The 14,211-nt window shown below is 44.4% G+C and overlaps 1 protein-coding gene across 7 annotated transcripts in view; it reads right to left on the bottom strand.

Annotated features, from left to right (window-relative positions):
• RBFOX2 (RNA binding fox-1 homolog 2) overlaps positions 1 to 14,211 on the bottom strand; it is a 167,532-nt gene that overhangs the window by 130,472 nt on the left and 22,849 nt on the right. For all 7 annotated transcript variants that reach the window (XR_003570723.1, XR_003570722.1, XM_027879550.1 and 4 more), the window contains exon 2: positions 1,208 to 1,258. Coding sequence is in view for 5 of the 7 variants with exons in the window: in XM_027879550.1 (XP_027735351.1) it covers positions 1,208 to 1,258 (51 nt within the window). In the remaining 2 variants the exon portion in view is untranslated. The remainder of the gene's footprint in view (positions 1 to 1,207; positions 1,259 to 14,211) is intronic.

The following is a 14,211-nucleotide window of genomic DNA, read 5'->3' as shown; positions in this document are numbered from 1 at the left end:
TTTAAGGATCTGAGACTGGCTCTGCCTCTCAATCTAGCTTACCTTACTCAGCCTGGATAGAGTAGGAACACAACTCTCCCAGCATCCCTGTGCGTAGTATTTATTTGTGCTAGTTAGCAGTTTAATATATCCCAGCAGACATTCTGAACAATTTCCTCCTATATGGGAACTCACACACACCTACCAGGCACCACAGACTGGAGCTCTTCAGCTGCTGAGGCTGCACTATGCTGCACTTCCTTCATAAAAACATCTCCCATTAAGCTGTTGTTACATATACCCAGACCTCATCAAGAGATGATGAAAATCACTTTCTTTATATAGCAGTACCTGAGAGTATTAAAGAATTTGATTTTGGTTTTGTTATTTGCTCATTACTGAAATGTGCTGCATTATTGATTTTCCGTGCATATTAATTTCCTGCTACACTGGTTCATACTCTGCTTTGCAGTAGCGCTGCAGAGCACTGAAAAAAACTTCATTCTAAGAAGGGAGATTTAATGTGTGACAGTTGTATCTCACAACCATTAAATTCCATTTGTTCCAAAGCATCTCCTCCTTCTGTCGCACAAATTCATCAACTGGGATTTCTCTGTCTTCTGTCAGGAGCCAAGAGAATGCTTACAGATGCAGTGCACTGAACAGTGTCGTTTTTACTGCTGTAGAAGGAGCACATCCTGAGTTAGAGCAAGGGGCAGGGGCCCTGCAGGACTTGAAAGGAAGGCAAGACAAGTTTACAGATACTAGAAACAACCCAATGGGACATGTCATTTCCTACTCCACCAGCAAAGTGGACCCTTATAAAAAAATCAGTGTTGTTCTGCTTCCCAGATGCCAGAATTGCAGCAATAAGTATAAAAGAGGGCCAAGCATGCACTGGCACTGAATATCTACATTCAGTAACACTGAGGAGATACAGTGGGAGCTTAGGGACAGGGATTCTAACTCTTGACGTTTTTAAGGATAAAGAATTTCCTGAACTGTTGGTAATGTGGAGGATATTTAACCCCTTATCAGGCACCTTGCCCCATACTGCTGGAGGCCAAAGAAACCCATTCAATTTATCACATACGTCTCCAGAAACATTCCACAACAGAACAAAGCTATTTCCGCTCCGTAACACGACAGCCAGGAAGCTGTCGGACAAAACATTCATGAGTGCACAGAGACGTATGCGCACACACATTTACTGCAATCAGACACTTACTTGATTGTCTCTTGCTGGATATCCATGATAACCTGAAGTCAGAGGCTCGTTCTGCAAGACAAGAAAACAGGGAGAATGTAGGGGTTATAAGGAAGAGAAAGCAAGTAAATCAATGTCTGTCTTAACTCGGCAAAAGACAAGAACCTGCATGAAATGGGAGAAGAATGAGCTAAAGTATTCTGCCAACTTTCTTTTTTCCAGGTAAGCCCAAAATTTATTTTCAACTGCATATGCCAAATTGTGCAGAAGGGAAAAAAAAAAAAAATCAAGGCCATAATCAAGCATAAACTAATCCTCCTTACCCTCTATAATATCAGTTGTGTATAATTTTTGTCGTTTTCCGAAGAATTTTTCTATGCAAATGCATTTACCCGCATGAAAACTGAACAAAACTGAACACAAAAACAACAGAAGCTATCGCCCACCTCGTCTAGTCTTGAAGAAATGCTTTCCTAAACATTAGCCATAAAAGTGTCATTTTTGTCCTTTTCAAAACTATACTCATAGTTTACCACGAACTTAAAAAGCAGTCGGTGTAACTTCAAGCACCCTGGTAAGCCTGTGTAATACCTCAACACTCCCAACAGGAAATCAATCCTCTAGGCTTTATTTCTTCAACCCAGAAGGGACTCTGAGCCTTCACATTTTGTGATATTGGCAGCTTCGTCCCTCTGCTGTGCGGGAAATATATGAACCACCAACACTTCTGGAATTTCTACATGAAATTCCCAGACTAGTCTCTATTTTAGCAGTGCAGTGAGGATTAAGATAACACACTTCATGATACTTTCTAAATGTTTACTTCTGTTTCTTAATTTATTTTCGGTTACTCTCCCTCCAACACATCCTATTTGGAATGGGGACAGGGCACTCACACGTGCCCCAGGCACGCATCTTTCTCTTGGGGTGGAGGATAAATTAAACTAGACAAAGCCTATATAAATTCCACCTTGGTACCCCTGTGTCTTCACAAGCAATTTCCAGCAGAATGCTAGGAGGAGGAGGAAAGGAAACAGCCACCCTCCACAATCACTTTTTAAGTCTGCTCCTATCTCCTGATAGGACTTGTCAGAAGGAACTACTAAGTCAGTCCTGCACTTTCTCCAACAGTTCTTGGGAAAGGGAAGGTTGAGAGAGAAAGAGGCCCAAGGGAAAGACCCTGACAAAACACAGCGAAACAACCTCAAATTGTCCAGAGCAAATACATTCTGGGCACGAAGCTGACTGAGATGTACAATCGCTGTCAGAAAGAGTTTTTGTTTTGGGTTTTGTGTGGGGACATTCGAGTGAAACGGGCCAGCTCCTACCAGAGAGAGGTGTACTGCCCCACACAGGGCATGTGGCCACAGGCACAATTTCACAGTTTACACAAAACACTTCAACACAACTTCTGGCGAAAAGCAAGGTGCTAATATTTCAATGCAGGAACTAGCAATGCTATTTTAAGTTTGTATCCATCCTCCCTCTCTTCCTCTTTACCTCACGCCTGCCCAGGGGATTCTCCATGGAAACTTGCCAGGAAACATCCAGAGCCTCTCCTCATGCTCTCATGCTAAAGCTACAGTAGCATGCACAGTATGAGAGCTTCAAGGACAACAAAACTTCTGGCAGCCAATTTTTGGGGATTAACAGTAATTAATTAGGCTGACCACCCTGTGAATACATTCCTCTCAAATACCAATAGCCAGAAAGCAGGTTAAGCACAAAACTCCGTAAATAATTCAGAAACAGAAGGAAAGACACGGAAGTTGGGAAAAGTAAGTGGAGACTGTCAACTATAGCACCACTCAAAGCTTTTGGGCTTTAACTGAGAACTTAATTAAAGAACAAGCAACACCACGCACGGTTAGTCCTTTTCTCCCCCAATATAAGTACACCTCAGAAGCATTGTGATTGTTTCTCCCACAAAATACAGTTTACCAACTTTTCTCCAAGTGCCATAAATATCCAAACAAAAAAATGTATCAGGAGAGATGGTCTTCTCCCGAAAGACTTTTCCAGGTATGCTTTAAACAGTATTTGTACACACACCTACAAGGTCAGTACCTCAGACAGGCTCCTGTGCCAGTCTCTCAACACCTTGTAAACCTGAAAGATTTCCACAGAGAAGGAAGAACTAATGGAGGAGCTGCCCTTACAGATACTAAAGACATGGGCAGTAAATGCAAGTTGAAAGTTATAAGAAATCATTATTTTGAGGATGATGTTCTTCACATCGAGGACTAATAAAAGCGACTGTCACCACGAGGCTTTGGCAGAAAAGAGACAACACTGAACTTTGTGGGATTTCCTGAAGTCAAAGAATCTGAATGCAAAGAAACCACATCTATAAACAGAAGAGTTTCATAAGTAGAAGCAAATCAGAACAGTGTGAAAAGGAAAAGAAAGATGATTACAGAGATCTGAAAGCAGTCCACAATACATGAGAGATCAGAAAGAAACAAGTAAAATCAAATGGAGTAAAAAAAACTACCACATTCACAATCTCCACTTTGATTTCTGGAAAACAAACCCCACAAATTGCAGACTAAAAATGTCTGAGAGATATGGTTGCATCAGAAAGTAAAAGAAGAGGTGAAAGAGGGTTACATTTTAGGAAAGCAAGAGTTTGCAGATAGCAGAGGTTAGAAAGAGGGCAGCAGCTGGAGCATTAAGGTCACAAAAAGGCCAAAGATATCTCTTTGCCTTTCATACAGCAATGCTACCATCAAGTACTGGACTCTTTGCAAAATCCCTGCTGTGCGTATCATTGCTCTAATTGAACTTAACTCTCCAAGAGAAGGCAGGAAGCGCCTAGGGAAACCGTCTCCTGCCAATAATCTCCAGTGCTGCCAATTTTACAGGTCACTAATGGTGAATCTGGGGCCTGCTGCATGATTATTCCATACAGAGTTTGCTTTTGTTGAAAACCAAGCAGAGCAAGAAGTGAAAGCGTTAAACTCCTGCAACTGGAACAGCACAGTCCAGCAACATCCAGACAGAAAACCCCTGCTAGTAGGCGACCTAAGGCAGCAGAGGCGGGGGATACAGCTCAGTCTCTTCCTCTGACTTCACAAGCACAAAACTAATCTTACAAAATGGAAGTGAAAAAGAGAGAGGGAAGGTTTGACACAGATAAATACCTTGCCCACAAACACAGAGGGACCCTACCTTCTGGCAGCAGCCTGATGCAAGAGGGAATCCCCGGATAACTCCATCTCTCTTGTGCAGCTCCCTCCTGCCAATTACATTCTCTTTCGATGCCAACATGCAACCAGACATTCATAAAGAAATTGAGTTAGGCAGCACTAGCCTGCAAAATCAAATCAAACTGACACTGAGATGTTTCATTACTTTGTTTACCACTGAAAGGCATTTCTCAGGTACTTGAGATTTTCTTTAGAGTGGGGAGAATAAAACTAGAAGCTGAAACCGTAAATCAGCTTTCTGCAACACACACTGGGATTTTATTCAACCCGTATCCATGATCTCACACATGGGCTTCCACACTTCCATAGGATGTGAGACCACTGCAACTGTACCCCAGTGATAGTCTCTGTGCAGGCCAACTGGATTGAACAGGATGAAAGTCACAACTCAGTCAAATTCACTAGGCCTTTATCCCCCATCCCTTTATTTCAAATTTTTCCTGTTCCTTCATTTCCCAGCCTTGCTAACATAAGTTCTTTTCCATTGGCACTTGCAGTTTGAGGCAGACCTTACTACTGCAAGTACCTCCTCAGGTCAAAGGTAAACACAGCACAGCCATTTGCAGATGACTGAAGCTCAAAGAAGATGCTCCTTCACTAGCAGAACAGCCAGGCTTTGGGGTTGTTGGGTTTCTTCACACCTCTCAATTTGATAAATTTTAAAAGTTGCTGAATTAGACACATCTTGAAAATGTAAGGAACTATCAATAAACCAGGATGCCAGTAAGAAGCGATCAGCTCTGCAGGTGGTACTAACTTATGAAAGGCCACAAAGGTCTGGAGTAGAGTCATTTCTCTAGAGAAAATGTCACAGCTCCAACACATAATGGAAGGTCTGAAAAGTCCTCTTACCTTTTTCTCAAAATTAAAACTAACTTTTGGCTTACAGAGGCAATAATCCTCTTTGATTAACCTGACCCCAGAACAAATTAATTTTGCATCACAACTTGCCATTTTTCCAGATGCAACAATCACTGAGGCCTGATTAGCAATTGTTTCTTTACAGCCAAACTAAACCTAAAGCCTGCAGATTAAAACTCTACTAGTAGGAACCATTAGCTTAGTGAGTTCATCCACATTTCCCTAGCAAGACAATGAATTCCAAGCTTCCACTTGAAGTGTTGAGTCCTTTCAGTTGCAAAGATAACCTCAGAAACATGCCCAAGCAATCTCTTCCCTGGATCTGCAGCATTCTTGCTTTCCTGACAGTGCCAGGAAAAGTGAAGTTAATGTAATTCTTTCAAGTTTCACAACGGCCTGCCGGGTCCTGAACAGCAGCAGCAAAGCTCATGAGAGCAGCTCATGCGTCTCTGCTCTGGCTGCCCCCCCTCACCCCAGAGTGCAGCATCCTGGTGGCTTGGGCAGAAGTGACAAGGGAAAGTCCCTGCACCAGAAAGCCAGAAACCCTTATACTACACAGAGCAATGAAATAAAGGCAACAAGAAATTATTTGTTCCTTCCAAAAGCAAAATGGGATTTTGATGTGATGAGATAGCACAAGCTACACATTTATCAGAGACTTGTACTAGACAAACAGAAGCCACTTTTCTAGAACACAGTGAATAAGATGTTCACAGAAAGAAAAAAAGAAAAAGCCTGGAAACACTGGCAACGAAGCTATTAATCTGAAAGTGACAGTTGCGAAAAAGTAAAGCTCATGAGCCAGACAGAAATCCCAGCGCTGTTCATCACAGCCCAGTGGTTTCAGACCATCTTTTTTGTTTTATTTCTTGCATACCAGGAAAGATAGAAACCCTGTGCTGAGGGGAGGCAGGGTAGGGGGGAGGATTGTCTTGAAAAAGGCTTTTTAGTCCTTCAACTGTGGCAGAGCACTAGTAAAACTGTAAATGCCTTGATCTTACTATCAGTTACCAAGAAAATGGTCAATTCTTCATCAGACCCTTATTTGCACAAACTGTTGCATATAAACAAAAAGGAAATAACCATTTCTTTGTCCAAGTGTATCTGATGCGTTCTGTCTGCCTTCTCAATTGTGTGTGCTGTCTCCTACCCCAAATTGTTTTAGATAAAACTAATGGGGGAAAGCAGCATCTAAGGGTGAATTACCAATTATTAATGGAAAACTGAACTAAGTAGTTTTTAAATGGATCTTAATGTCACCCTTTTCCCTCGATACTTATCCTAATTTGATATACAGCTCTTGCTAATCACTCTGCAGTCCCACTAACTGTGTCTATAGAGTGGGACGCTTCCCTTCAGCTGTCTTCACTTTCAATTAAACTTGCTTCCCGGCTTTGGCCAGTTTCCAGATGAGCAGACGTCATCTAGTAAAGGTCTTCCATTTATTTGCTTCCTTGTTAGTGCCCTGACATCAACAGCCTGTACTATTTTCTGGATGCAGGTAACAGGACTTACATTTTACTCCGTACACTTCCCCCCCCCCCCTTTCTTTAAGTGTATTTGGGGACTAAAAGCTTGAGATTTTGATAAAAGGCACCACACCAAGTACACTGAGCATGGCTGCCCTTGATGGCTGGGGAGATACATGCTGGCTAGCACAGCCTTGGCTTCCGACACCCACTCGAATGACTCAGGTCACTTCTTGAGGGACAGAAAACCAGGGGTGCAGCTGCCAGTGCAGGGCGCTGGCTGTGGGGGGCCTGATGCCGGCGGCTGTGCCCATGAGAGCAGAGAAGCGCCACAGGCTCCCTGCTCTGGAGCCTGGCGGAGGCCAGGATGGAGGCTCATCCGGCTCCTCTTCCTTCCTGGAATTCTGGCCCTGTTGCTGCAGAGACAGCAGCCTGGCCCCCTCCACCCCACTCCAGGCTTCCCTGTATCCTAAAAATATTGTGTTTTCTGCAGAAGCCAATATGATGCTGGATGCATGGGGCAGGAGAGCTCCTGTGCTGCCAGGTCCCTGGTGCCTCACAGGGCTCCAGTGAATGAAGCTCCCCACCTCCGTCCTCTCACCCACTCCAGCCCCACAGCACAAGGGGGTCACCGTCCCAGATGCCCACGCTGTCCTCTCGGCTCTGCAAAGCCCACGAACACCCAGCTGGACACAGAGCTGGACACCCAGCTTTGCCACAGGGACACGGTACCCATGGCCCCAGGCAGCCCAAAACCCACCATGGAACTGCAGGTCTTCCGCTTGGCCATCGTTACGGAGCAGGACCCCGGCAGAGCCCGCTGGAGGGAGGCCAGGCCTGCCAGAGGCTCCCCGGGCGGGAAGCCCAGTGACACAGTAAAGACAAGAAAGGAAGGTGATGTCAGATTAATAAAAATAGCCTCCTGCCCCAACCAGAGCTTGAATAGTCTGGAGCAGTCAGCTAGGGAAGCCCACGAGGTAGCCAGACAGAACAAGGAAACTTTGGGATGGCTGTGTCCCTGTTGAACAGAGGCCCAGGGACACCACCCAACTGTGTCAGTGCAATTTTCTGTATTTTGAAATACCTATTTTATTAATTCCAAACTCCTGGCACTTCTTTTCCATGAAACTATGTATAGAAAAGAAACAATAACTGACGAGTACAGCAGAGGCTGCAGAGTGGAATACAGACAAATACACATCTGACCAAACCCCACAGAAAGGTGGTATTTAAGCCTTCAGATCTGTTAAAAAATTCAGGATGCAACAAGTTTACAAATACATACTCAGACTTTAGGCTCACAGGGTCTGTATGAAGTTACAGAACAGATGTCTAATGCTGTAGAGAGAAGGGGGACTTAAACACACAGAAAGCACTTGCTCAGCTAAAATTGAAGTATTTTACAGAGATCCTTTATAACAGTGCTGACTCCTCCCTGACTTTCCCCTCACTCTGCCCCCAAATAATGGAAGTAGCTCTCTGGAAGTCAGAAGCAGCTTTTCCCCAACTAAGTTTTTCATTTTCCAGATCAGCCAAGGGGTGTTTTCAGCTTCTCAAAGAAATGGGATTTCATTAATTTAGTGTAACTTAAATGTGCAAAACATATACTTTGTTTGGACTACATATGGCAGTATCCTCATACTGCTCCAGGCACAAAGGAAATACAGCCTGACTCTGCTGGTCCATGACCTATGTTGGCAACAATAGATTCAGTGCAAGTTAAAGCCCCTGGGAATACTGTGCACAGTGTGACGTCTATGATCCAGCAAATACAAGGACACACTGCATGCATAGAAGTCAATAGCACAGAATATTGATTTCCCTCCTCTTTTACTAAGCAGAAGCATTTTAAAATGGCAGTTCATCATCATTTATACTCTTACTCTACAGGAAAAGGACAGGGGCCATAACAAGGCTTTAAAATCCAGCACTAGGGGCACCTTTGGATGCTGTAGTTGTTACATGGGGCTGAGGAAGCATTTCACACATAATTCACATGAAGAAAACTCATTACAGGGCAACATGCTCACGCAGGAAAATCTGGCTTGCTCAAACATGATGGCTACAAGTTTTCACAAGGTGAAGAGGGCTACAGAGTTATGCCTTATAGATAGCATCATTGCTTCTGTTTTCTTAAAAAAAACGGGAGGGAGAATATGGGAGAGAACAGGATGAGGGAGATGACAGACCACAGATCCAGAAGGGAAGTCAGTTGATCACAAGCTCCTTGGCTGATTTTACAGATATTCACAGGCAGTTGCTCAAAGGCTAAAAAGGAAAGAAGAATACTCCTACTTTCCAGAACAAGAATTATTGTTACCATCTTTCCCTCAGAAGAAAAGGTTGAAGCTAATTTGTTGGTTGGGTGTGAAAAGGCTGTGATATAAAATTAAACCTGCCTTGCTCTTAGGGAAATTGGCATGAAAGAGAAGCACAAAATCATGCTGTATACCAAGTGCCACAGGCAAATAGGTGCAAGAGAAATTTTCTGTGCCCTGGACACACTGGCCTGATTGCATAAGCTGCCCTACATAGTTGCAGAAATTATTTTCCCAGGTTAGCGTTACAAACCATTTTCCCTTTCCCCAAAGATATAATTTCCTCGAGCAGTCTAGCCAAATGCAGTTTCATCTCCGGAACACTGCGAGTGCCCACAGCCAGCTGGAGAAAAGAGAGGAGTGAGGTGAGCAGGTCGATGGGCTGCAGCTGTAAAGGCAAGGGGTTAAAAAGCCTGGAGGAGGGAGAGAGCACAGGGCTTGGGGCACAGGGTGAAGTAAAGGCAGGCTTCAGGAGTGCCTCAGCAGCCAGGACAGGGCTGTTTCTGATTAAGCCTGCAGGATTGTGGAGCTGCACAGGAAGCGCTGAGGGGGGAGGGGGGCTGGGGGTCTCAGAGCCACCATCCCAAACACACTAGAAATCTTTGTGTTCCAGCAGCACCATCTGGAAAGAGTTAGAGAGAAAGAACTCCCAGTCCCTCCTTCACAAAACAGAAAAAAAATAATAAATCCACTCTTAAGACCATTAAGGCTGGCCTCTTCATCCCCCTCCTGGAAAACTCCTCTCCCTGCAACAGAGGGGAGGGGAACAAAAGGGCATCTATAAAAGGGAATGAAACCCCTCGAGTGCTGCTGCAAGGGCAACTTGCACAACCTTAGCTCCCTCTGCTTTTGAGGGGCATCCCAAAGTGGCACCCCAAGGGATGGAGAAAGACCAAACCCTCTGTCTCCTTGGCACCACACTGCTTCAGAAGCAGCCTTGATCAAAGAGCATCCAGTGCACTAATTGCACCTAATATGATCAACTTGACAAAAACGTGAGTCATTCTGCAGCCAGAATATCCCCAAATGAGAGCTGTGCACATTGAGGGCTCACCCTGAATTCTGGCCCTTTGGAACCTCCCATTTCTCTACCTTAAATCAGCACATGGATGCAAGAGAACCCAGTCTGCCAGAGACAAATATTCCAGACACACATAAAAGACTTAATTCTGTTCTTAAGAGGACAGAAAGACTGTGATGCAAAGCACATCACCATCATCAAGGTGATGCTCCCCTACTGCCTCAGAGGTACCAAGGATCAGAAAGGCAACAGAGACTGATCCAGCCATTTCCAACCCCTGACAAGCTCCTTCCGATAAGGACGGGGACAGCCTGTTAGTGCCTCAGCACATCTTCTGAAGACAAAGAGGGTGTCTGTCTCCAAAGCGCCATTCACTACTATTTTAAAAGGGAAAAGTAGAGGTCATGACTGTTGAATTTCACCAGACTAAATCCCCATGTTACAGTTTATTATAGAGGTACTCCCCTTGCAAGGGTTGCCATCTCCACAAGAAAGTAAAGCCTGCAGGGCTTTTACCCTTCCCTCCTTGCTTTTACCTTTATTCATCTCTCCCACACACATCAGTATTTCTCAGGGTTTTTCTTCTAATTAGACACCAAAGTGCTAAACACTTGCCTGCAAAAATGTAGAAACTTATCAAAACAAAATCAGAGCTAACCTTTCAACATCCCAATTAAGCAATTCCATATAAAATGTAACATGAGTGATTCCTGCTATAAACCAATGCCATTCCACTACAAAACAACACACCTTTGCTTCTCTTTTTTACATCCACCCTGTAGCTGACTGCCACCTTCTTATGGGCCACAGACAGTCTGGATGTCTGTGTCACACAGACGTGGCCACATGCCAAAGCTCTCTACAACCGGAGTGCAATTCATAAAACTAAATTTTAAAAAAATGCCTTGAAATAACAGGTTTTCTAAGCCATTAACCAAGGACTCCTTGGAATGCACTTTTGATATATAAACCTCCTCACTGCTCTCGTGAAGCTAACTATTGCTAAACATGATTGCCCTGAGATGCCTGCATGGCAGCTGTGATCCCACCTCTACTGTAGAGCGTATGAAAAGCGAGAAATTCTACTCAACCTACCAGAAGTACCCAGCCTACACAAACGGCACAGGATGGCAGGCTACAGCTGGTGCCCCAACCTAGCCAAACAACTTACGCTGGAAGGACAAAGCATCCCCATGCAGGCAATAGTCACAATTAGAACAGGGTTAAAGCAAGGAGAAAGGGAACACTAATCAAAGGAGGAGGAACACCTCCTCTCTGGAAGGTGTTTTGAGGAGTTTAAGCAATGCTTTGTTTCAGAGTTTTAAGAAAAAGGAAGAAAGACCTGACCTTCCCTTGGAAGGCTGCATCCAAAAAGTTGGGAGAGTGCTCTGAAAAGAGAGGAAGATTCAAAACAAAACACCACCCAACTCAGCTATGGGGACAAAACCAGGCATTTACAGTAAGTTACTGTTTCCATTTCACTGCACACAGAAGCAAGGCAAGCCTCTCTGAAGGCGTTTCTAGGAAAGATCATGTTACTGTGGAGAGCAAAATTAACCAGAGAGGTATCTGCAAGTGGTCTGAATTCTTCAGTTTAGCCCAGATGGGATTGCTAGCCCTGCTTGTAAGGCAATAGCTGCTGCTGCTTGTGTTCTACCCAGAAGGGCCAAGAACTTTATGTATTAGTGGAAAAATTAAGTAAGAGGCTGCCAGCAGCCTCAGGCATTGGATATTCTTATACATCCTTTATTTAAATACAGCCATCAACAACAACAGTAAGACTGCAATTAAACAGCACGAGCTCATAGGAAGAAATTGGACCTGTGAAAGGTCAAGACAGGTGCCAGAGGTCTTTGCAGTGACTGCAGCACTAAAGCACCAGGCTGCTGCAACCCAAGGTACCTGGGAAACTTCAAGATCTGGGTCTGTCAAACAGGCAGGAGACACAGTTCCTCCTTGCAACATCCTGCACACCCGCACAGCTTCCAATGCATTTCTCTTATTATCAGCTCTAGGTTTAGTTAAAGCTCAGGAAGACCTCAGAAACAGCATACAAACTCCTTACAGGGCCACAGTTTCACCCTATTGTCTTTATGGGTAGTCAGAAGCCCTTGGAAAAAGACCCATGCCTTTTGAGACAGGAGGTCTCAAAACCCTCGGATTGCATATTCCTGCCAGCACCACACAAAAGCATCAAAGCCCTCTCCCTTCCCCGCCTACAAGACAATGTCATAAACAAGGCAGTGGAACTAACCAAAACTAGTTCCTCGCAGATTTGTACCCTCTGCCTGCCCCCTGCCAGCTGCTTCCCATTCCAACCTCCTGCAGTTACAACCACAGCCCCCCACACTGTGTCTCCTGCTATGGTTCCTCCAGGCAAAAGGGAGCAAACAACCCGGCATGGCCAGACAGATCGTCCAGCTGCTCCATACAGAGTGCAAAATCCACGAGTCCTGACTGCCTTACCTTTAGTGGGGCACTTGTCTGCATCTCTCCCACTGCATCGTCATTTTTCCACAAAGCTTTTAGGAAGGCATTACAATGCCTCCAACTTTTAAATGCGATTGAAATTACCACTTGGTTTGTAAGTGTGCATGTGTGGGATGGGATTGTCACAGCACATTCACCTAAAGCTTGTTTCCTTCATAATTTAGTCTAAAAACCTCTCCTGTGTGCAATCCCTGGAGACTTCTTTGCATTAAGAAGTAACATTTCCCTCCCTGAGCCTACGGATGAAATGCAGAACAGAAGAGATCTAAAAACACTGGGCTCCTGAAATTACAGCATCCTGTATCTTCCTATGTGGCACATTCAGATGAAGGAAACAAAAAAGGGAGTCACCCTCCCACTGAACACACAAACATCTTAAATTAGGTACAGAGAAACTGGCAGTATAGCAAACTCCTGAGCTGGACTGAAGGCACCCTGGCAAACAGCAGAAGAGAGCCAGTCAAAGCTTAAAATCACGCCAAAGCACCACTTGCTTTTTTTATTTCTCACGGTCCCTTTGTAAATATAGCCCACATTCTTAGTCAAAGCTCTAGACAGTTGCAGCCCTATAAATTCAGTTCTACTTGCTCCTTCCTTCTGCACGTTTGGTAACAACTGCTCAACCCAAGTATAAAGGGATTAAAACTCAACTCCCTTGAGCTACACAGTGATACTAACCTCTTAAGAGCATGGTTTTTACAGCCAGCTTAAGCCAACCTCAAAAATCACCGTACCAACAAAGGGAATCGCTCTGGGTTTTTTCCCCTCCTGTTCCCAATAGTGCATCCCTACCTCACCTCTTGCATGCGCAGTAGGGATCACAGAAGAACATGGCAAGTCAGATCAGCTTGCTGATCCTCCTGGAAACTAATCCCTCAAAAAGGAGAAGGATTAAGCTTCACGAACAAAAGTGGTCGCCACAGGCCACGTAATCCCTAACACCTGTACATGGAAGGGTGTATGACCACATAGTTGGAGTCAGGGAGAAGGCAGGGCTGCTCTCTCAATGAAAGCATAGTTTTCCACCAGCGTAAACCAACCTGAGTAATGGGAGCTTTGCTGACAAGACTCCTCCTTAGAAACTACCAATCCTTGACCTCCATGCTTTTGAGAGACTTTTACACAAGCATCTTTAACAGTGCTTTAAGATTCAGAGTTTTTACTCCCCTGAAGAACTCATCATAAGAAACATTAGCAATCATCTGAGGCAGCAAAGAAAGTAATGGTTCTCATCACATTGCATGGCTTCCCTTCCCCATCCCAAAACATCTTCAGTGCTGTATGGCCTAATCAGATACAAGTGATGTTTGCTCATACTTTGCCCCTTTTTTCATTCCTCAGAAGCAGGGAGCAACTCAAGTCTGCTGCTGCTCTACCAAAGATCGGAGCTGCTTAAGTGAGTTTTAATGAGCAAACTGATGCTCCAAAGACAGTAGCCACAAGTATCCAAAACCAAGTTGTCATGATTGGTCCATGAATTATGTACAGAGCTGTGAGAATCCAGGAGGGAAGGAGCGTTTTTATCAATTAAATCTACCTGCCCTTGGTAGCTATTTTTCAGATCAGTAATTGCAGAGGACCTACAAAAAAACAGATGCTAAATACATACTTTTTTCTACAGTGAATTTGCAAAAGCACACACAGACCCCTTCTGTTT

This window comes from Empidonax traillii, unplaced genomic scaffold (assembly GCF_003031625.1).
Source record: "Empidonax traillii isolate 1590-97213 ecotype Southwest subspecies unplaced genomic scaffold, ASM303162v1 scaffold55:size2822071, whole genome shotgun sequence".
Classification (NCBI taxonomy): domain Eukaryota; kingdom Metazoa; phylum Chordata; class Aves; order Passeriformes; family Tyrannidae; genus Empidonax; species Empidonax traillii.
Note: the sequence above shows the minus strand (reverse complement) of the source record. Positions and strands in the feature narration are given on the sequence as shown.